Source organism: Erinaceus europaeus, chromosome 16 (assembly GCF_950295315.1).
Source record: "Erinaceus europaeus chromosome 16, mEriEur2.1, whole genome shotgun sequence".
NCBI lineage: Eukaryota > Metazoa > Chordata > Mammalia > Eulipotyphla > Erinaceidae > Erinaceus > Erinaceus europaeus.
The window spans coordinates 16076541-16100681 of record NC_080177.1 but is presented as its reverse complement, the minus strand read 5'-3'; the positions used below and the strand labels follow the sequence as shown (position 1 = coordinate 16100681).

General features: G+C 41.6%; 1 protein-coding gene across 18 annotated transcripts in view; it reads right to left on the bottom strand.

Moving 5' to 3' along the window:
• SEMA6D (semaphorin 6D) overlaps positions 1-24141 on the bottom strand; it is a 790451-nt gene that overhangs the window by 9175 nt on the left and 757135 nt on the right. For 12 of the 18 annotated variants that reach the window (XM_060174602.1, XM_060174601.1, XM_060174597.1 and 9 more), the window contains 12 exons: positions 6053-6215; positions 5506-5617; positions 4843-4903; positions 4619-4681; positions 4409-4510; positions 4065-4155; positions 3520-3639; positions 2755-2843; positions 1793-2010; positions 1539-1670; positions 1141-1296; positions 872-1045 (listed from right to left, as the gene is read on the bottom strand). In XM_060174602.1, the coding sequence (XP_060030585.1) occupies positions 872-1045; positions 1141-1296; positions 1539-1670; positions 1793-2010; positions 2755-2843; positions 3520-3639; positions 4065-4155; positions 4409-4510; positions 4619-4681; positions 4843-4903; positions 5506-5617; positions 6053-6161 (1427 nt within the window). In that variant the 5' untranslated portion in view covers positions 6162-6215. Of the gene's footprint in view, positions 1-867; positions 1046-1140; positions 1297-1538; positions 1671-1792; positions 2011-2754; positions 2844-3519; positions 3640-4064; positions 4156-4408; positions 4511-4618; positions 4682-4842; positions 4904-5505; positions 5635-6012; positions 6033-6052; positions 6218-16003; positions 16079-24141 lie in introns of those variants that run through there. The other 6 variants (XM_060174598.1, XM_060174599.1, XM_060174607.1 and 3 more) reach the window with 5 other exon arrangements.

Here is a 24141-nt window from a genome sequence, read left to right as displayed (position 1 = left end):
TGCCCCTGCAGGTGGGGACCAGAGGCTTGAACCTATGTCCTTGTGCACTGGTGTGTGTGTGCTTAACACATGCGTTCCACTGTCTGGCCCCAACCTTTCGATACTTCATTGTCATTTTTTTTTTCTTTTTTTGGGTTTCAGTGCTCTTCGCTGACTACTTGCTATTTCATTTTTTTCCTGGATGGAAAGAGACAGAAAGAGTAAAGAGAAAGAAAAAGACATCACAGCACTGAAGCTTCCTCCACTGTGGCTGGGGTTGGACTTGAACTTGGGCTGCAAACATGAACAAGTTGGTATCTATGCAGGTGAGTTGCTTTGCTTTTTTTTTTTTTGTCTTTTTGCCTCAATGACCCAGATAAGCTTTCTTTTATATTAGTGGTTGGAAAGTGTGTGTGTGTGTGTGTGTGTGTGTGTGTGTGTATGTGTGTATTTATAGCCAATTGTATGCTGCGTGTGGCATCTTGAAATATTGGGCTGTTGGAGAAGTCATGATGTATTTTTCTATGATTTTCTATGCAAAAAATGTGCCATGGCTTTTCTGACAACCTAATATATCTACAAGACAAGAAAGACGGACAGTGCTAAAATATTCTCATTTCTCACAGATTAAAATAAAAAAGAAGAAAAAAAGAAGCCTGAATTATTTTTAAACTCATCCACTGCCCACTCTTGTGGACTGAAGAAAACAACAGACCCTAGATTCTGAGAGAGAGAGAGAGAGAGAGACAGACAGAGAGAGAGAGAGAACACCAAACACTAATATGCCAAACCACTGTTAATTTAGAGGACTGGAAATGACTTAGATGAAACACAGGGGTGGAAATTGTTGAGCAGTGCTGAACAACGTTCTCATAAAATAAAACAAACCTACTTTGCATGGTTATAGGCTTCTATCTCTTCCAGTAACACGCTGTCGTTCAAAGAGAAAGGGCTGGTCTTTGCCAGAACTTTAAGTACCACGCCAGCTTCCGAGCCAACAAAGATGACCGTGTAGTTCTGGTGGGGTCCAGCCGAGTGGTCCACTGCAATGGCGGTCAGTCTGTACCTACAGGATGAGGTTGGGCAAGTCAGGAGAAGGTTGTGGCCGGAACAGAATGTGCTGGAATGGAGTTGGGCCTGGTGTTCCCTGCACTGCCTTACCTGATCCGAGTCTTCGTAAACCAGGGCTCCTCAGCAATGGGGGGAACAGCTGAATCCATCAGTGGGTGGGATTTGATGAAAGACAGGGTTTCATCTGGGAACTCGATGGAGGTTTTATATGCCTCAGCAAGGCCATGCTTTGCACAACAGCCAGGCCTAGAAAGAAAACAATGTGCGGATTTAGTTCCTCTCCACACACCTCAAAGACCAGTGCAGACTTGCTGGAGGCAGCAGTCAGTCCTCTGTCTTCAGCCTCCGGGCTGTGTGCACTGCCTCCACTGCTGCCCAGGCATGGGGGGGGGGGGGGGAGTCAGCAGTTCCCTCAGGCATGGGTGCTCCTAGCAACCACAGGTTTTTGCTAAAGACACAAACGTGCTACTATGTCCTTTTTGTCTTACCTTGGCTTTGGTACTTTGTCTTCGGGGACTGCTGTCCAAACAGAATCTGGGGTCTTCTGCTCTTTAAAACGTCCTTTGAATACTTTTTCAATGTCATCCATGCTAAAGGCACACACTGCAGAACCTGGGATGCTGAAATAGTGGGAGGAAACCATCAGGAAGCCCAGCAGGTGACCACGAGCCAGCCCTGCTCTCACTTGACTCCCACCAGCCAGCACGGAAGGTCTTTTGAAGTGTCTGGGGTCTGTCCTCACCTGTTGAGCTGTGTGGTAAACACCCCAACCACAGTGGGGATGCCATTGATTTGTATTATGTCTGTGATAGACTGCAATACATCAAAGTAGAAAAACGAATCTCCAGGGACGGAACAGTTCAGCCGAGCCTTCAGGAAGGAAGTCCAGTGTTTCTCTAGGACCCGCTGGGAGCCCCCCATGTCATTTTTACATATGCGGGCTACACGGGAATAGACAGCCTGCCCAAGGGATAAAAGCTTATGAGCATGGAGGTGAAATACAAACAAAATGCTATTTAAGGGAGGGATGAAAATAAATAAATAAAATGAAATATATATCTGGTTCAGAATAATCTAGCCGCCTTCCCTCTGGGAGTACCGTACAATAATAATGTAAACTAGGTTTATCTGCCCAGGGAAAAATGAGGATCCTTTTCCCATTTGGCCAAATAAGCTTCCCAAGAAGTAAGCTATTGACAAAACCTTGCTGAGTGAAATCATTCTTGCCTCTTGTCTCCCATTTTGCTTCCCCTATTGTTTATAAAATGTGCTATCCTCCAACTTGACATAGGAAGGGTTCCAGAATTTGAGGTTCATAAGGGGGCTTTCACTGAAACCCTCAGAAATTGAACAGGGGTCCTTAATTTCCAGCCTGTCTTTTGACACTGCGGATTTCTACTTATTAAGAGATTTCTGAAGAGTTAAGGAAGCAGCTGTAGCTCAAGGGTGCCTGTGGAACACTCTCAGTAGTGACAGAACAAATGAACCCTTTTCAAGGCCCCAAGGCAGCTGTTCCCACACTGGCCACTGCTTAAGTATTTTGTAGCAATTATTCTCACGGTAAGCAATTCACCTCTCTGCACTTGGTCTTAAACTTGGCTATCAACTGAGCACTAGGAAACATGCAAAGACCCTAATTCCACTCAAGTGGTCTCAATTCTGTGCAATACAAGCTCATAATCAAATTCCAGTGCATACACTTGCCTTGCCTAAGTTGTTATGTTCCACAGCAATTTCTCGAAAGAAGAAGTAGACATAGTTCCCATATTCTATGGCATGGAGAAAGTGGGGCTCTGCAAGAAAAATGGATAACCAACTTGTTTGTAAAGGACAATTAAGTTAGCACAAGACCCTGACTGCTGAGATGTGGCATAGCCTAGTCAAGCCAACGAGAACTCTGAGATGCCAACCGATTTGAGGAGTGCCCCTATGGGTATGCTTGAAGCTTCGGGGAACTCAGAGTCTTTAATGTCAGCTAATGGACTGGAACAAGGCCTACAAGGAACTGAACTACAGCAAAGGTCTTTGTTTCAACTGATTTATTCATTAACCTATTTAACTAGGGAGGAAAATTACTTAGGTGGAGAATAACTTTATTTGTTTTTTTAATTGTGATTTCTAGACTCCAAAAGACAAAATGGCTCTGCAGATAGAAAGTAATTGCCAGATTTCTAGTTTAGATAGGTGGGAGTGAACGGGGAGTATTCTGTCTATTTAGAGTCTGGCTGGGTGGTATATAAAAAAATGAGATTTCTTTGGGAGAACATCCATGGTAAAATCCTGCAGGAGCCTTCTCTCTTGACATGACTCATTAATCCCCATAGATGCTCCAGTCATAACCAAAGCAGCTTGTAGTTGTTTTAACTCCATGAAGATATGCACAGACCCTCCTGATGCTGAGTCTCCTTGTCCCCACTCATGCTGACCCACTGTCCCTGGTGGTTCCACAACACAGCTCTGCAGAACTACCTTTTATCCATTTGGAATCATATTTTATTGTGCGAAGGGCAGATCCATCACCCATGCTTCGATAAATAACAGCATCACTGGCTAAGAAGTCAGCCACTGTGGCAGAGTACAGCTTTCCATCTGAAACCAAAGTTATAATTTGGGTGAAATGACCATAATTATCCTGTTGTGCGTTATCCTAGGTAGTGTGTTAAATTCTTTGGAGTGCTTTCACCTATGTTATTACTGGGTATACAAATAAACCTATGCTTGAGGCTTAGAATCAATCTGTGACAGGGTGGTCCATAGTAGTACTTTATTTTACAGATGAAGGAGCTAATCATCAAATAATTCAACAATTTCTTTTCCGAGCTACTGGCCTGTTTAACAATAGTCAAGTGTCAGCACGTTCAATTTTTTTTTTAAAAAATATTCATAGCTTTTAGTCTTTCAAACATCTATATCAAGTTAGTTTATCCTAGTTAGCAGCTTTTCTCTGCCTTTAAATTCCTTTTGCACTTTTAATGTCACCAATCATTTATATGCATTACACTAAAGGGTCTTACCAGCAAAAAGGGCAACATTGGTTTGTCTGGCATCAAATGGGCATCTTGCCAGGCCACTAATTTCTTCCCCATCATACTCTAAGGTATTCAGCTACAAAAGAAAAACAAATAGCTGGGGTCACATCTGCTCAGTGGACCTGTCTGAAGGCAATACTGCTTTATTTGAACTGAAATTCCATTGGAAGAATGGAAGCCAAGTTTTTATTCTTTCATAACATTAGAGATAAATAACTGAGTGGTAGGAGAGAGAATTCAACTTTAATAGCAGGACAGTGAAGAAAACAAAGTTGGTTTTGTGAAAAAAAAAAAAAAAAAAAAAAGGACGTCATATAAAATAGACTTACCCTATAGTATCGACACATGGGGTTGAATGCGTTGGTACCACAGACAAACACCATCTCATCGTTTCTTGGAACAAACACTTTGATAAAGTTGTGGCACTCATCCTACAGAAAGCAGCAATCAGATGGCTGTTAGACGTAGCATTTGCTGGCATGGTGAGACCAAGCCCACAGAAAGATGAAAGCTAGCAGGTACTGGTCTACTTCACTTACTTTATGTTTGCCTTTCATAGCACAGTTTTCTCGATCCAGTTGCCGTGATCTCCATGTCAGTTTCTAGAATAGTCAAGCAAAAGCAAAAGCTCAGCTTTCAGCAGTCGCTGCTTTTAGAGAGGAAGGGGCTGGGGACCATGTTGAAGTGCTGGGGTGGGGGGGAGGGGGTTGAGGGCTAGGGGTTGGGAAGGAGATGAATACATTTGCCAAAGACACTTGCTCACCTTGCTTGGGATTACTTCTGTTTTGGGGATTTCATTTAAATTTACTGTATAAACTTGATCCCTATTGGAAAAAAAAAAAGACAGTTACATTTTATGAATGATGCATAAAAGTGCTAAGCTCTTTCTTATTTTATTTTTACAAATCTGTCTTTGTTGCATTTCAAGGATCATTTGGATTTTTTCTCTGCCTCAAATGAAGTCAACAAAGAATGCTTCCCAACCCCCTATTCCTCCCCCCCCCCCACCCCCAGATGCCTTTCTGTAACACTGTGGTTAGGAAGCAGAGAGAGAGCTCTTCTCTTTAGGCATGGGTCAAATTGCTACTTGGTATTAGCATAGACATAAGTCTAATATTTGCTTGAATAATTCCAAGTTAAAGAAAAATCAAAAGAGATCTCCCCTACCTGCCTTCCCATCCCCAATGTTGCTGTAGGAATAAAGAGTGGTGTGATTTCTTGATGGCCATAATAAAAGCATGGCTGAAAGCTTTAGCTCTGTGTTTTGTTCCTGGTACACAACACTGACTCTTCTCGGGAAGTATTTCTGGCTACTTGTAATTTGTGATCACCATCACATATTAGTTTTTCATGAACTAGACACATTAATGCAAGCACCACAAGAGAAAAGAATTTTCATCTAATAAACCAACGAGAGGAAAATTACCTGCCAGCAATATAAAGTGTGTCTTGAATTTTCAACATCAGCTGAAAGTCCAGCCTGTGCTGAGATTCATTGCCTGAAGGGCGTCCTCTAAAAACCGGATATTGCTTTGAATCTGCAAGTGAAAATGGGCTAAACCATCAGTCAGGATTATGGAGCTGAAAAATCAATAGACAGCATTGATTAGCTGTATATACTAGTTGTAGAAGGGTTTTAACTAAATTCCTTTCTTAAGGTCTTGAATATAAATGAATAAAAGATGGTGAATGTCAGAAAATAGTCTCTTTTCACTGAAGAAATATCACCTATGTGAGTTGCTTTCCAACAGCACCCAAGATTTCTGTCCCATTTTTTCCCCAAACACTAGGAAATGATCATGGATAATTAATACATAAATTCAATTAAGGGCATATAGAGACCTTTCTATTTATGAGAATAAATGTGCTCAGAAAAATCAAAAGTAGACATGTCTCCCTCTTAGGAAAGGGCCAGGTGCTTTATGTTACTTACAGTGGTAGTCAACAGTATTCAGGGGTTTTATGTTACTTACAGTGGTAGTCAACAGTATTCAGGGGTTCGTCATCTTCAGGGAAGCTGACTGCTCTCAACTGGGTAATCATCAGGAGCAGTACGTAGGCACAGGGCAAGAAGAACCTCATGGTGGGCCAAGATGAAGGCAGAGACGTACCTCCTCAGATATACTACTTAGCTACCTGCAAAATAGAAGCAGTTTGGAAAGGTGAGTTGCTACTATGCTGTGGTGAGATTCTACTCTCATTTGTTACCAGCTCAGTTCCCCCCACCACACTAAAAATAATAATAATAATAATAAATAATAATAAAAACTCCCTGTCCTTCAACCAGGAACACTAACAGTGGTGGAAGAGGTATCTTTGAAAACACAAGCAAAAAAATAAAGAAAGAAAGAAAAAAAAAAGCGGCATCCCAGTCTCGACTGAAGCATCTGTTGAGCATATTGAAGTTTTAGGCCACGTTGTAAGAGTTTCTGAGGTAACTCTGTGTCATCATAGTAAAAATCACCAGAACCACAAACAGAAATGCTGGCTGCTGATCTGGCAAGGAAATGGGCAAAGTTGGGATCAGAATTTTAATTAAACTCCGATCGCCTTCCCTTTGCCCAGTCTGACATTCATCCAGTACAGTTTGTAGGTGCCCACCTCCCCATCCCCAAATACCCAAGTTGCAACACAGATAACTGGGGAGCTGATGGACCTGTCACCCCTCATTAAATCTCTGCTTAAGGCACTGTCAATTTCCCAGCATTATTCAACTCTTGCTCCTAAATTCTAAAGTCTCAACAGAAATAGTGACTTTTAAGCTTAGAAAAACCAGCATGGAAGCAATGGTATGAGTGACCTTGAGTCACAGTGAAGGGGAATGAAAAGAAATGAAATGATTTCACAATCAATCAAGCTAAGCAGGACAGAGATGAAGCTGTACAGCAGACTCCAGACCACTGGGGAAGCCTACATTTTTACATGAAACCATCTGGAAACAAAGCAGTACCCTTAGTATATGCCTATTCTCTTAGCTTTATTGAACTTTCTAGTTGTAAGGGGCCTTTGGGAATCAGCTCGTCCAACCCCTTCATTTTTCAGATGTGTAAAAACCAAGGGCTGGAGAAATTAAGGGACTCAGTGAATTCCCTGAAATTATTTAGGGCAAAATCAAGAGTCCAGGCCCACATCACCTATGTCTCCAGCAAGGCTTTTTTTTTTTTCTTCATCTAAATGATTAGAGAAATTAAAACCAATTGGCTTTCTTCCCTTCAAAAATAGAGCAGTACAAAAATCTGTTTGGGGTGGGAAGTGGATATATGACCTAGCTTTATGGAAGTGATGTACAGGTGTGTGCATATCTTGGTTTTAAACAAATTATAGTTTACTTATGTCTATCATAAGCATATGTACATTGTTATCTCCAACTAATTTTAAAGGCACAATGTAAAATGTCAACTTAAAAAAACCTATAAATGCTACTAACTTATTGAAAAGCAAGGTCTTTCTGAATTAATGGGATGAGCATTTTTGTGAAACTATAAATGCTCTACTTTGCAGTTATATTACCTCTTCCTCAACAAAATTGTGACTTAGAGGTATTGTACTGGACAGTAAGGCAGATGCCTTGGTCCTTAGTCTCATATATGCAAGAACCTCAGGGCAGTCTCACCACTCAATCTTACAACGTCTCCTCAATATTCTTAATGTTAAACACACAGGTGCACTAGGTTCCAACACTCTCAATATTTCTCTAACAAAAGTAGAAGTCTAATCTGTGTGACTTTTAGACTTCTAGTTTTGGGGAAAGAGACATCATACGACCATACAATTTCCTGTAGTGCATGATGGGTCCCACAGAAAGTTTGCAGAAACTGTAGCAGCAACACTGTTGAAAGTCCAGTTGAAAGACTTGAAGTTTTGCTGCAAGTCTGAACTGAACTTGAAAAAAACTCCACCACTTACTAGTTGATTGACATGAAAAAGTTTCTTCATCTCTATAAGCACTATTTTATTTTATTTTTTACAATAACATATGGATGATAATACTTTCACGGCGTGAAAAAGAACCGAAACTCTGGCACATGCAGATTCTGTGCAAAACTAATCTTCTTCATTCATTTCTTACTAGACAACCATTCACAGGGCCAAAGGTTTTTCAGAGCTCTAAGCAAGGCCTGGAAAAAAAAAAAAACTCCTAAAACTTAAAACTATTTGATCAATTGTTTTCACAACTGGAGAGTTATCTATAAATACTAAAGGGATATTTCTAGAATAAATCTTATACCCCGAACCTATTTATCAAGCCCAGAAAAGAAAGCAAAGAAGCAGTCACCAGCAATCCTACCATCCTAACCTAATAACCATCTAGACTTCTTGCTACAAGTATGTATTTTCAATCATTATGACAAAACATGCTCTTTCAATCTGTCTGGTCTTCTGAAGCAGCATCGTTCCATTTTTTTTTTTTTTTACAATGTTTTGCCATTTATAGAGATCTTAGAAAGTAGAAGCAGCATAAAAATATAAAGCATTGCCTCAAGAACAAAATCCTGCTTACAAACATCAGTGGCAAACCTGATCCTCTGGATGGAAAGTCACTGAATATTTCTGCTGGTTATGAAGGAGAAAAAAAAAGAAAAAGAAAGCAGAAGCATCAATCAATCATCACAAAGAAGCTTAAAAAATGCCTTTCAGGTCCAACATCTGTGGAGAACAGTCTGGAGAACTCTCAGAAGGCTAGAAATGGACCTACCCTATGATTCTGCAATTCATTTCTTGGGGATATATCCTATGGAACCCAACACACCCATCCAAAAAGATCTGTATACACATATGTTCTTAGCAGCACAATTTGTAATAGCCAAACCTGGAAGCAACCCAGGTGTCCAACAACAGATGAGTGGCTGAGCAAGTTGTGATATATATACAATGGAATACTACTCAGCTATTAAAAATGGTGACTTCACTGTTTTCAGCTGATCTTGGATGGGCCTTAAAAATTCATATTAAGTAAAATAAGTCAAAAACAGAAGGATGAATATGGGATGATCTCACTCTCAGGCAGATTGAAAAACAAGATCAGAAGAGAAAACACAAGTAGAACCTCAATTGGAATTGGCATATTGCACCAAAGTAAAAGACTCTGGGGTGGGGGGGGGAGAATACAGGTCCAAGAAGGATGACTGAGGAACTAAAGGGGGTTGTACTGTTATATGGAAAACCAAGAAATGTTATACAATAGTTATATACAAACTACTGTATTTACTGTCAAACGTAAAACATTAATTTCCCAATAGAGAAATAAAAAAAAAAATGCCTTTCAGCCACCAAGTTGCAGCTGCTAACATGACATTATCTTGACTTCCTTAGGCAGATGACCTCACCAATGTGTACACCTGTAACCTCGCCACTCCCGAGCCCTGCCTCACTAGGGAAAGACAGAAATAGGCTGGGGGTATGGACCAACCTGCCAGTGGTTATGTTTAGCAGAGAAGCAATTACAGAAGCCAGAACTCCTACCTTCTGCATCCCATAAAGAATTCTGGTCCATACTCCCAGAGGGATAAAGAATAAAAAAAGCTTCCAATGGAGGAGATGGGACACGGAACTTTGTTGGTGGGAACTATACAGAATTGTACCTCTGTTATCTTACAATCTTGTTAATCATTATTAAATCACTAACAATTTTTTAAATGACCTTGAGCAGAAATAAGGTGTGTGAATCTTCCATCACCAAGAAAAATAACTGGATGGTTCATAACATGTGGGCAGAACCTTCATACCCTAGACTACAGGGAAGGGAGAGTCCTTACCAGGAAGTGTCTCCCACAGCTGAGCCTGAGTATGGAATCACCACTGATTCACCAGTAGTACCAAACTGCCAGCTGAACTATCATTTCCTCTAACTTATTCATCTGACATTGTAGAAAGCAATTTCGGTCCATGTTCCATGCCCCACCAATCTCCTCCTCCAAAAATAAAGTCTCACCACTAATTGCTTCCTGGCTTTGCATAAAGCTCTGACTTTTTCTTTTTAAATTACTTTCAGATTTGCCATTGAATTTATAAATGGATGTATTCAATGTAAAGCAATATCAGAGTAAAAGCTTGAGTAAGAGAGGAAATAATCTGAAAATACCTAAGTGAAGTAAATAGGCCAGGCAGAAGATATATTTGCATGTGAACCTGATCATTTAGCTCCTTCCTTGCTTAAGGAAGTGTCTCAGAATTATCAGGGAAATCATGACATTAGTCATGCTGAAGGAAGATAAGTCAAGAACTAGGACAAAATACTTTAAAAAGTCCTTGATTCTAGGGTTAGAAAATATGCTTTCAGGTGTGCTTATTGCCATTTATTCCTGGATCTGGGACCGTGTTTAAATGGACTTAATCTCTTTAAGCCTCAGTTTCCTAAAGCATAAAACAGTAATTTGCTTTTTACCATCTTCCAAGGTCTTTTGAAAATTAAATGAGGTCATGTATGAAACATCTTATATAGACCCAGGCATGTTGTAAATCTCTACCAAATTTCTGTGAAGACTATATTGATTGTTGTTGTTACAGTTTATTAGGCAAGAAGATCAGAAAAGAGTTTACTCTTCTATCCTGTACAATGACTTGTAAGACTGTTAATGCACATCATCTTACTAATGATAGCAGTGTTCTTAGAGGACCAGATCTAGCTAATGTGAACACAGATGTACACACAAATGTCTACTGTGCAGGCAAAGACCAGCCTAGTGAAGAGGAGAGACCACTTTCCTTGTGTGTAAGTTTATAGCAAAGAACATACCTTTAGAAAATCTTTCCTTTCAGCCAGAGAACAGAACTACATACAGAAGTGTATTTGCCATTTTGGGGTTATATATATATATATATATATATATATATATATATATATATATATATATATATTCCTTCCATTATTTCTGATGCTAAAGCTCAAATATAATAAGGATTGTTCTTAAATGAGGTTCAGAGCTGCCAACACAGCAGAACGTAAGAAAGAAGGAATGCTTAAGAACTAAGACTGGAATTTAGCATTTGATTTCATATTATGAGATCTGTTAATTTTTAAGTCATATAACTCTGAGATTTACAAAGGAAAACTACATATTTGGCAGATTCAAGTTAAGGATTCACCTAGAAGGAAGAGTCTATTGAGTATCCAGAGATTCTCATTTAGAGTTATAAAGATCTATGCCCTAAGGAGAGGTGGGAAAGAGAGTAGATAGATACATTACAAAAGCTCACCTTAGTCACAATAAGGTGATCCTGCATTAGCTGGTACAATCTTCTTTTACTGGAAATACTTGCAGAAACTATAATTTTTACACAAACTACTCAATATTCAAATATAAATCATCATAAATTCTAATAATAAAACTAAGTCAAAAGATAATAGATTTGGTCCACAGGTAATCCAGACAATAAATTTACCAGGTTTAGGTTTAATAAATAATCATACTTATTTTGTCCAAGAGAAAAAGATGATATGGTGATTAAAAAAAAGATTTCATCTGAGAGCCAGAATATATTTTTAAAAAAGAATTAAATGTAGTTTCTACACATAAATAATATATAGTAGTTAAAATTTCTTTATCAAATTGTTTTTTGCAACACATTTCTTGTAGCTGAAGAAGGATTAGTCAACTGGAAGAGGAGTTAATAGAAAATATCAGACAGAAATATAAAATGTAAAAAGGTTGGAAAAACCAAAAAAAATTATAAGAGGCACATAGGCTCTTGTGAAAGAAGTGACATTGAGAGAAAAATGGACAAAAGCAATATTTGACAAGATAATGGCTGTATTCTTTTTCAAAATGACAAAAGACCATTAAGCTACACATTCAAGAACATTTAAGATCTTTTCGATATAAAGAGAAGCACACTTAGACACAGTTCTGTCAAGATGTTGAAAACAAAGACTGAAAAATGTTGAAAATGAAAAGATATTTTAGCCCTCAATGAAGTAAGAGTACCACCGCCAGTCGACTTATCAACAGATATAATGTAATCCAATAGACCACAGAGTAACATTTCTAAAGTAGTGAAAGAAAATTAAATTTCAGCCTAGAATTCAATAACCAGTGAAAACATTCCTCTACTCTTAAGGCAAAATAAAGACGTTCTAGACTAGATTTTCTCTCCCTGTGAGCATAATTCAGAAATGCAGTAGACTTAACTTCACACCCAGTCTGAAGAACTCAGAAAGTTATCATGTTGATTTTAAAGCTCTTTCTTGGTCATCTTCCAGAGATGTCACTTCTCATAAAGAAATTAGACTCTCCTATACCACCGTCTCAAGATCTGAACATGGAGTTAGCCCTTGCCAGTTTTTCAAACTATTGTTCTAGGCTTTGAGTGTCAATGCTCTAATGCAAATATCCTGGCTTACTTGAACTTTACTAGCCCCAGCCCACTGTTCCATTCTGAGATGTATTATCATGGCTACTTTTTTCATTTAAAAAAAAAACAAAAAATTTAGGCACACAAAGTGTGAAGCACAGAGATTAATGGAAGGATCCTAGTTCGAGCTCTCCAATCCATAGCTGCTGAGGGGTCACTTCTCAAGTGGTGAAGCAGTCTGCAGGTGTCTATCTTCCTTTCTTCCTCTCTCAATTTCTCGTCTTACAGTATGAATTTGTAACTGCTACATAAAATTCCTTTGGTAGCTTTTACTGGGACATTCTGCCTCCAATGTTTTATCTATTTACTCCTAATCCAAGAATTTTCTCCTGAAACCTGCCCTTTTCAATTTTTTTTTTCATTGCCACCAAAGTTACACCTGGGGCTCAGAGCCTGCATGATGAGCCCACCACTCCCAGTGGACATTTTTTCCTTTTTTTTTTTTTAATTTTTATTTTGGTTAAAACCGAAAAGGGTGGGGGAGATAGAGAAAAAGAGAGATACCTGCAACACTGCTTCACTGATCATGAAGCTTCCTCTCTCCAGGTGGGGACTAGGGGCTTGAACCTGAATCCTTACACATGATAAGGTATGTTCTCAATGGGGTGTGCCATTGTCTGACCTATTTAAATATTTTTTAGTGCACCAGTTTATAAGTCCTCTCTGCACATGTTTTAAAGCCAATCTCTTTCATCTTTTTCAGAATAGAGACGGATGCTGTTTCTTTAGTCTTATATATATGTTTGTTTGTTGTTTATTTGTTTTGCCTCTTCCCATTCACATTCACTGAGAAAGAGGTTTTTTTTTTTTTTTCTTTTTTTCATCACTGTCATCATTTCCTTACTCCCCACTCATTCTCCTTCTTCTGCTGTTCTAGCTCTTCTAGCTCCTTTTTTTTTTAAATTGCAACAAGGGTTATAATTGGGGTGTAGTGGTGTAGTTAGTGCCTGCCTGCATGACAACTTCATTGTTCCTGATGGTAGCCATCTTTTGATAGAAATTGGAGGGCAGGGGGAGACAGAGATGAGGAGGTTAAGACACCCATGTGCAGCACTGCTTCATTGCTACTGAAACACCCTCCCCTACAGGTGGAGACTAGGGCCTTGAACTGGGGTCCTTGTACATGGGTTATTTGTGTGCTCTATTAGGTGCACCACTGTCTAGCCCTAGTTCAGCTGCTAATCAGGGCCTTACCAGTAACAAAAAGAATGACCAACAGGGAACTAAGTGCACTCTGTCCAGGGAATCTAGACGCAGATGACCTTTTGCAGCATTTTCAAACACTGCCATTCATTCCTTCTTGCCTTCAGACCATACTCTTCTGACCTTTGCCGAGAGTTCTACCTTCCCTTTGTTTGTCTCTGACTCTGTTTCTATCTTTCTCCCTTTATTTTAATAAATCATATATTTATTTATTATTGGCTAGAGACAGAGAGAAATTGAGAAGGGAGGGGGAGGTAGAGAGGGAAAGATAGAGAGAGAGAGACACCTGCAGCCCTACTTCTCCACTTGTGAAGCTTTTGCCCTGGAGGTGGGGACCAGGGGCTTGAACCTAGGTCCTTGATCACTTCAATGTGTGCACTTAGCCAGATGCACTATCACCTGGCTCCCTCACTTTTTTTCTTTTTCCTACCAGGGTCCCACACATGTGTGATTCCACTGCCCTCAGTGTACTTTCTCTCCTTTCAATTACAGAACAAAAAGGAGGGAAGGAAGGGAGAGAGAGGGCGAGAGAAAGAGGCCATAGTATCACTTTATCACTTTCAGAGCTTCCCCTGACTCCTTAGACCATGCTCCCATCTGGTTCTGGAAGCTCAAACCCATGCCCTGGTGTATAGTAAAGTTTGTACTCTACCAGTCGAACTATCTCCTAACCTTCATCTATTATTTTCTAAGTTCAACCAGAATGGTTTAAAAAAATTTTTTTTATCTTTACTTATTGGATAGAGACTAACAGAAGTCGAAAGGGTAGGGGAGATAGAGAGGGGGATACAAAGAGAGACACCAGCAGACCTGCTTCACCGCTTGTGAAGCTTTCCCCCTGCAGGTGGGGACTGAGGGCTCAAACCTGGGTCCTTGAGCACTGTAACATGTGCACTCAACCAGGTGCGCCGCCACCCGGGCCCCAGAATGATTTTTCCAAGTGTAAATCTCATTGTATAGTCTTCTAACCCTCTTATAGTTGCCTAGTATACTCAGGAGAAAGTAAATAAATCATCCTGCAAGTCTTAGAAAATTCTGAGTCCTGTGTCCCTCTCTAGTTTTTATCTTGATTCCTTCTCTCTTTCTTTGCTTCTGCTTCCACCACTCTGGTTCTGTGTCTGGCTCTGGAATGGGCCAGGAAACCAAGACATTGCTTCCACTTTGCCCTGCTGGGTGGTCCATCCTGTCTCCTGGCTTTGGCCTATTTAATTCTTCAGAGTCCAGGAAGATTCTTCTAGGTCCCTTGGGACAAGCATGTCTCACAGTTTGTTGCCAATAATTCCGGCAACTGTGAATAAACTGTGAAGGAAGAAACTGAAGAAATGGTCATGTGCCTGGAACCACCACAAGCCCTGTTAAATGTTCCCAAGGCTAGAGTAGCCTTTTGGATTACGGTTTCATTTAAAATTTATTCAATACTACTCAACAAGCAAACAAGAACAACAGAATGCAGCAGACCCAGGGAGGATGGGCAACCTTGTCTCTACTCTCTAACATCCTTGCCATTTGGTGAGTACTGTGAGTGAGAAGAGAGGAGGAGTCTTGGGACTAGAATTGCAGCATAAGGAGCACATTCACTCGACAGTTCATGAAGTCACAGAGGACACCATTCACAAAAGGATCCATGGGAATGGCCTTCCAGGAGTCCACTCGTTGCGACCTGATAGCATCCCACAGCAAGACAGAAAAAGGACCAATGGGTTTAGGTAGATTGCAAAAGAGCAAAAAGAAATGGAAGTTAATTGCTATTCCTTGGAGCCTACCAAGACACAGAGGGTTGTAATTGAAGGTCAATTACAAAAGGAGGTTTGGGTTTATAGAGCATTCATGTGTCTAGATTCTAAGCAGCATGTTTCATGCAGGGCTGTGGATTTTAATCAGTGCGCAGTGTTAGTATTTAATCAGAATGATAGGCTAAGCAAGCTGTCAGCATAACCTTTGGAGCCTAAAAAGGTGAGAAGAAGGACTGATGAACTGGATATATACAGATTCTAGAAGGCCCATGGCAGAGTTGGGGTGGGGTGGCCTGGACCTTCTGTACAGGTGGGTGCTACTCACATTCAAGTTCACCGTTGACTCTTAACTGCTAGAACCACTTGGGGAAACTAAGCTCTCTCAGTTGAAGAATCTGTATTGCTATTCTCTTCTCTACCCAATCCTCTCTTGCACATAGACAGAGATATCCTCAAATACTCTGGGCCAGAAAGAGGGGGGCTTAAAAGCCCTTGAGATTTTCTTCCCCTCTAGAAATTTGGTTCCCAGGGGAGAAGAAGAGGCTTCTGGCACTATCAGGCTAATGGCACTTTATAATTGGCCTTCAAACACTTTGTTCCAAGGCAGGATGAGGAAATGAAAAAGCTGTTCTCTACCTCATCCTTCATCCTGATGACTGAGCAGAATTTGGAAGGCTAGAAATCCTTGAAGAAGGAGCAACTCTGGAGGATCTGAGAAACAGAACAATAAAATAGAACTGAAGAAAACAGTAAGGAACATATCTGTGACCTGTGTTCTCTCACTGACACTGGTAGAAGCTGGAATGGGGCCAACCAAGCATTAGGATATCTGGAGTCATGGACTTGCTGTGTGATCATAGACCTTTTCTGACTTGAGTTCCTTTGTTTAATATAAAGGGAATCATGAGGAATCAGGTTCAAGCCGCCAGTCCCTACCTGCAGGGAGGAAGCTTTATGAGTGGTGATGTAGGACTGCAGGTGTGTGTGTATGTGTGTATGTGTGTGTGTGCATGCGTGTGCATGTGTGTGTGTGTCCAGTTCTACTTCCCTCTCGATTTTTCTCTGTCCTATTAAATAAAGTTTAAAAATTATAAAAATAAAGAAAATGAATTGAAAATATAGGAGGATTTTTTTATTTTTAAAATTATTCCCTTCTAAGGGTTGGAGGGAAGATTTCTTCTCCCCGTCATCTGGGATGAATGTCCTGGTATAATCCCCAGGACTGACTCCATAGAACCTCACCATTTACATAGAAACATTTCAAGTGGTGTTGCAAGCAAAGAACATTTTCCTGGACCCCAAGACTGCTTTTAGTACTCAGTCATCTTTCATCTTCTCCTCCAACCACAGTTCTTTGAAGAGAAGTGTGAGCTCCTTGTGTCTTTTTCCATTAACTTCCAGCCCACTTCGGTCTAACTCCAACTCCTGTCCAACTCCTGATTATCTACTGTAACTCAGTCTTCACTTGTAAGCTTCTTTTATCTCGCTGAGGCTCAGTTCCCTTCATCAAGTTTTGAAACAACACCTCTGGCTTTCAGAGTTCTCTCCTTACCTCTCTAGTTACTCCTCAGCAATCTTTCCAGACTCACTCAAACATGCCCACCCTTCAGCGGTTTTTTTTTTTTTCTCTTTTTTTCAGGGTTCCATGCTCTTTGGTGATTCATGCACATTATGCCTACATTCTTCACTACTGATGACTAACTGATCCCCATTCCACACATCCAGCACAGATCAGATGCCTGAGTCACAGACTTTGATCTCCAAATCTGGGAGGTATAAAGACAGTGCAGAACTTGAAGGTGCAGATATAAACCAAAGATGTTTTGGCTAACTTGTCCTTCCCATTATATTCCCAGGAGAACACAGGCTCTGAGGAAAAAGTGTCTGGATTCTAATTCATGCATGGCCCCTAACCAGTCTTCATCTCTCAAAGACTCAAGTTTTCCTTCCTAAAATACTGATAACTATAGCACTAGTAGTATTACAATGAGTCAATGAAACATTTTATGTAAAACATGTAGCCAAACCCTTTGTACCTGGTAAGTTGTAAATATTACAATTATTGGGAGTCGGGTGGTAGTGCAATGGGTTAAGCAACGTGGTGCACAGTGCAAGGACCAGTAAGGATCCCAGTTCTAGCCCCGGGCTCCCCACCTGCAGGGGAGTCGCTTTACAGGTGGTGAAGCAGGTCTGCAGGTGTCTGTCTTTCTCTCCCCTTCTCTGCTTTCCCCTCCTCTCTCCATTTCTCTCTGTCCTATCTAACAACAACAACATCAATAACAACAACAGTAATAACTATAACAACAATAAAAAGGGCAACAAACGGGAAAATAAATGAGAAATATTGCAATTATTGTCATTGTTGCTATTGATGTTTTAAATATCCTTCTCAGTCACATAAGTCTTACACCTGGGAATCATCTTTGAGCTCTCCTTCTCCATTACTCTTCCTAATCTCTCAGAGAGCTCTATGGGTGCTTTCCTTTCATTGTTCTAGAAACCAAGTCTCTGCTCTTGTAGACTTCACTTTCTTGTTCACAAAGCCACCAGAATAATCTTCCAAAACACAAACAGTATCACATTACCTCCTTGTCTGAAAACCATGTAATGGCTTCTGAAGGCCTACATGATGATATATTTCAAATTCATTTCAAAAATTCACAATGCCCTTCAGTCTTTTTTTTTTTTTGCCAGCTCCTCCACCTTGATCCCTGAGCAATCACAACACACTCTCTCAAATCACACACACATACACACCCCCTAAATTCCCCTCTGTCAAAATGGCTAATCCTACTATGATTCCATTACAGAAATGAACTCCTCACAGTAATGTTATTTATTTTCCTATTTTTCTCTATTAGACGGTGCTGCTTAAGGGAAAGAGTACACCTTATTCATGATCATCCTCTTCTTTTTCTTCTTCTATTGCCAACTGGGTTATCACTGGGGCTCAGTGCCAGCATTATGAATCCACCACTTCTGGTGGCTCCCCTTCCCACTTCTATTATACCTGATAGGACAAAGATAAATTGAGAGGGGAGGGAACATAGAGAGGGCGGGAGGTAAGGAAAGGGGAAAGAGACAGAGAGAGAGAGAGAGAGAGAGAGAGGCTTGCAGACCTGCTTCACCTCTTGTGAAGCACTCCCCCCACCACAGGTAGGGTGTGGGGACTTAAACCCAGGTCCATGCACATGGTGACATGTGCTTACCCAGGTATGCCAATGTCCAGCAAGCCCCTATTCATCTTTATCCCTAGACATAAAACACAGAGTACCAGAACCTGGGAGATCCTCACCAATATTTCCTGAACAGAGAAGAAGTAAGTGAGTAAAGGTGGCCATTCATGGGCCAGGAACTCAGTCTTGGCATTTGCACCAAACCAGAAATGCTTGTCCACCACACCCCGAACACCAAGAGTCTCAAGTCTGTTATGACTGACTCCATGGTGTCACCACACCGTCCTTTCACTGGCCACCAGCCCTAGGCCTTCCAGGTGCTGCAAGACCAAGTGGCTTTTACAAATGGCACCAAATGTCTTTCTTCACACCTACCCATCACCAACAAAGTGTCCTTTGATGCAGGAGAGAAGGACAGTATAGGCCAAAGAAGTGTTTTCTGCCTCCCTACCCCCTCCTCACCCTATCCCCCAACTGAAAGGCCTGTTCATTTTTGCAGCTCAAAGGAAAGCAGAATTGTTCCTGAGATTAAAGAGCAGGATGTACAAGACTGGTAGAGAAGGAAGCCTGCTGGACTCCTGCTACTTAACAAACATAAATAAAAATCATTCTGCCTAATGGCTGGCTGATGTCTGAGATTTCTATGCTTTGCCTGGTGGCCTTTTTCTCAGTTATAAAACAAGTAGTGCTGGAGTGTACGAGAAGCCAGAAGCCAACATGAATGCATTCATAAGATCTTTCCTTGGGGCTAGGTTCTGACAGAAAGGAAAGATGGTAGCAGATACCAGAGGGGCCACACTGCATGGTGAGGAAACCTGCTGTACTCTTTGTTTACTGCCTAGCTTTCATCATCAGTGTTCTCCAAAAAGTTGGGTCACTTTTTGTACTTTAATTATATTTTCCATGCATGAGGAAAGCTGGCTATATTTCAAAAGAGGGTTTCTGGAAATTAAAATGGCTCTTATGCCACATTTTCACTTGAAGCCTGAATCTTCTTAGAGCAAAACATGCCCATATCTGCATTAGTAATGCTTATGGTCAAATATTAATAATTCAGAAAGGGATTGAACTTGAAAGGAATTGGACAGGAAGGGACACAAGACAGGACCCGACTCATCTGAGCCAAATTCTAAGCAAGTCAGAACAGGGATCCCAGAACTTGATCTCTGGATTTGGACCAGAGCTTCTGGAAGGAAAGTTCTAGGAATAACTTGCCTGCAAGTTTTTGCCTGCCTACCCTAACTCAAACCGGACAGCATGTTACAGCTAAACTGTCCTATAAACAAAGATCTTCATTGATAGTGAAAATCACACAGGACAGGAAAGAGAGGATGAGCCCAGAGGAACTGCTGTCCAGGCAAGATGACCCAACATGGCGACTTTTTAAGAGAGCAAGAGATGGGTGGAAATAGCACAGACACCTTGATAGCCGAGAAAGAGAAAAACCCTAGTGGAAGATGAGCCTGGCAGAAGTGAAGAGAACAGTGAGTGGGAAGAACCACAGGGCTCTCAAGGATAAGTGACAAGAGACCATCAAAGTCTTCTCTGTTTTCCCCTTCACAGGCACTGTCCACGCCAAGGCCTTCAGGAAAGGAAGTGCTCTAGACAAAGGAAGGGCTCCCTATTCCAAGGGCTGGCTGAGGTGCCAAAGGACTTGGGCTGTCTTTGGAACCCTGCTTATTCTACCAGATGACCTGCTGGGGGCGCCATATGGCCTGCTCATGACATTCTGTTCAGGACCATCGGGCCTGCATCCATGCTTGTTTCTGCCCTCCAGGCTGGGATGACAGAAGTGGAGCAGGTTTGTTCTGATTCTACTGTCTTGTCTGAAGCAGTGGCAACGGAGCCTTCAGCATCTTTGCTGATGGCTGTTTCACATTTGCAAAGAACTAGCTTCACTCACCCATACAAGGACTGCAGATTGGCTGAGTGCAGCTACTACTTCTGGGAGAGACTAATCCAATCAGTGAAAGGACTTTCCACCCCAGAGTGGTGAAGCCCAGGTAGAAACCAAACATAGTGATATTTCAGTGATCTAAGCTTCTACCATCACTCCCACAACCAGGATTCAAACTCTACTCCGCAGTTCATGCTCTTCTTTTATATTCTGCAAATTGTCTCTCCAGAGCTCTCCAGGTGGAGGTCATGGCTTAATCGCTGGAGAGTTTGCAGGAGCATAGATCTCTAACTACCCACAGAAAGCAAGGCTCTGATTCTAAATCAGATCCAAAAATCTCTATCCTGATTGGCATATTTTAATGATGGCTCATTTGGTTACTACTAGGCCACCCCATCACCTGGGGCCCTAGTTAGGGAATCCTGGGATTCCTACACAGCCATGTTGGGCCTAGATGTCTAACAGGTCCCTCTCTCCATTAACACTGGTCATCTCCATCAGAAACAATATAATGGATGCCTTTGTTCTCAATGTGGATCAACAAGGGTAGGGGCTGCCCCATTCTTCAAAGGGAGGTTGGGCCAAAATACTCTACCCCTTGAGGAAGATGGGTCTGGCACTGAGTGTAGCCTAGAAGGTTCCTAGCTATAACTACAGAATGCGAGCTCAGACCTACAGGGATGCAAAGGTTACACAGGCTCCTGCACTGAATATGCGCCCCAGATCAAACTGATAGGGTTTACAGTTAATGATATCTATATACTTTTCCCATACTTGGGAGCTGCTCTCTTCGCTGATCCAGCTTTCTAGTCCTATTTCCAACTCTTGACACCATCTCCCCATACAAACCTTTGGTCCACCCACATGTTAGCTGTCAGCCTCAGGTAAAAATTAGTAAAGTCATGGGCCCTTTGGAAAGAACCTAAAATAGACCTACTAGCTTTTTCCAAAATGGAAACCCCAAATCTCATCTGCTATATTCTTGCCTTTAGGTTCCTGATTATTTAACAATTTGTTCTTAAGTCTTTTTCTTAAGCCACCAAGTTTACAACGGTAATGCCAACCCGACTTTCCTGGGCAGATGACCTCACCAATGTGCCCTGGAACCTCACATCCCCAAATCCTTGCCCCATGAGGGAAAGATAGAGACAGGTTGGGAATATGGGTCGATCTGCCAACGCCCAGGTCTGGTGGAGAAGCAATTACAGAAGCCAGACCTCCCACCTTCTGTACCCCATAATGATCCTGGGTCCATGCTCCCAGAGGGATAAAGAATATGAAAGCCTTCAAGGGAGGGGATGTGATATGAAGTTCTGGTAGTAGGAATTATTTGGAATTGTACCCCTTTTATCTTAGGGTCCTGTCAATATTTTTTATTTTGTAAATGAATCAAACAAACAAACAAACAAACAAAAAACTCTAGCCTAGTCCCGAGGCTTTCATTGGCCACAAATATGGCCTTTTTATCTGCCCTTTCCATTTGAAAAAAGAGCTGCAGTTGAAGTGTGGAATAGCTACTAATTTTTCAGAATGACCTCAGATAAAGCGGTACCATTATCTGTATCCTGCTAGAAAATCCAGTTCTGACTTACTTCGAATACCACACTTTCAGGATAAAGAGTACATGGGACTTGGTGCTGCTGCTGCCACTTCCTGTGAATTTACCAGCATTTCAAAATAACTTTTTTTTTTTTTTGCCTCCAGGGTTATAACTGGGCTTTGCTGCCTGCGCTACGAATTCACTGTTCCTGGTGGCCATCCTCTTTCCATTGTTGTTGTTGCTCTTACTGTTGTTAGATAGCACTGAGAGAAACTGAGAGAGGAGGGGAAGACTGAGAGGGGGAGAGAAAGACAGACACCTGCAGACCTGCTTCAGGTGGGAAGCTGGGGGCTTTTGCTGGGATCCTTACACCACTCCTTGCTCTTTGCACTATGTGCACTTAACCTGGTGAGCTACCACCTGGCCACCTCAAATGAATTCCTTAAAGCAGTGTTGTCCTTCTGATAGAAATGAATTCTTGCTGACTTTGGTTGAGTCAGACAGTCTTGAATGAAAAATTAATCTATAACCAAGAGAGAACTATCAACAGCTTAAGTCAATTTTATGGTCGATCAAAGGGCTCTGGGACCCACTTGGAGGCCTCTGAGATCTATGGTTCACATCTATAAAAGTTTTCTTTTTTAAAAAGTGTGTAGTATGTCTAGTGTGTCTTTTATTTTCTTTTAATATTTATTTATTGGACAGGGCAGAGAGAAATTGAGGAGGTGGGGAAAATAGAGAGGGAAAAAGAAAAAGAAACACCTGTAGCACTGTTTCACTGCTTGTGGAGCTTCCTCCCTGCAGGTGGGGACCAAGAGCTTGAACCTGGATCCTTTCTCATGGTAATGTGTGTGCACAACTGATGTGCCATGGTCTGGCCCTAAAATCTATGAGCTTTCAAAACCTCTGGTGGCCAGGTGGTAGGGCAGTGGGTTAAGTGCACGTGGCGTTGAGCGCAGAGACAGGCATAAGGATCCCAGTTCAGGGCACCGGTTCCCCACCTGTGGGGGGGAGGGGTGTCTCTTCATGATTGATGAACCAGGTCTGCAGGTGTCTATCCTTCTCTCCCCCTCTCTGTCTTTCCCTCCTCTGTGGATTTCTCTCTGTCCTATCCAACAACAATGACAACAGCAATCACAATGACAACAACCACAAAATGGAAAAAAATGGCCTCCAGGAGCAGTGAATTCATAGTGTAGGCACTGAGCCCCAGCAATAACCCTGGAGGCAAAACAAAACAAACAAAAAAACCTCTGGAGCCTTAGGTTTTGAGGCAAAGCAAAGTAGGAGGAAGTTGAGGACTTTTGTACCAGTGGCTGATATCTGCTGATGTTTAATTAAATGGACACAGCACCCAGAGAGTGTGTGAAGAGCTGGGGCCTCTCCACAGGGCTGGAGCCTGACTGCAGGCTACAGCATTGGGCCAGTGGTTGCTAACATGGACTCTGGAGTCACCAAGTTTAAGGAAGAGCCTACAGACAGACTATGACCCACATAGTCAACGACTGCCACCTCTCCAGATTCAAAGGAGGTCTCGAAACTTTACATCAGGCTCAACCTGATGCTGTTGACTGGCTACGGAAGAAGGGCAAACGCTAGAAGAAGAAGAAGAAGGAAGAGCCCCAGCCCTCCCTTTTTTTTTTTTCCTCAAACAGGATGCTGGGGAATAAACTCATGACTTCTCTGTCCTTATGTGTAATTCCTGAGCATACTCTTTGACTCAGATTTTGCAAAGGGAGAGGTGAGACATCTCAATACAGGCCTACCAAGCACGGAACACCCCTGGTGCCATGCATGGTGCTCCCATATGGTGCTGGGGTTTGAACCCAGAGCCTTGTGCACGGTAAGGTTAGGAGCCTAAATTTCCCCCATAACTAGTCACTCACCCTTGGGCAAGCTGGCTAAGTGCTTTATCCTTGACTTCCCCTACATTCTGGGGAAAAGGCAGCTAACTGTGTCTCAGAGCTGCTGCGAGGATTGATTGGCAATGTGGCAAGCGTGTTCCTGAATTCTTGGCACCTGCTTTGCTGCAGGGGGAGAGCTGTGTGGTCCCAAGATCTTGCTAAAGATAACTACACTGCTAACTTTATATTTCCTTTACATTCATTCCCCCCACCCCTTATGAATCACCTCTAGGATGGTAAACTCGGCCTGACATTGA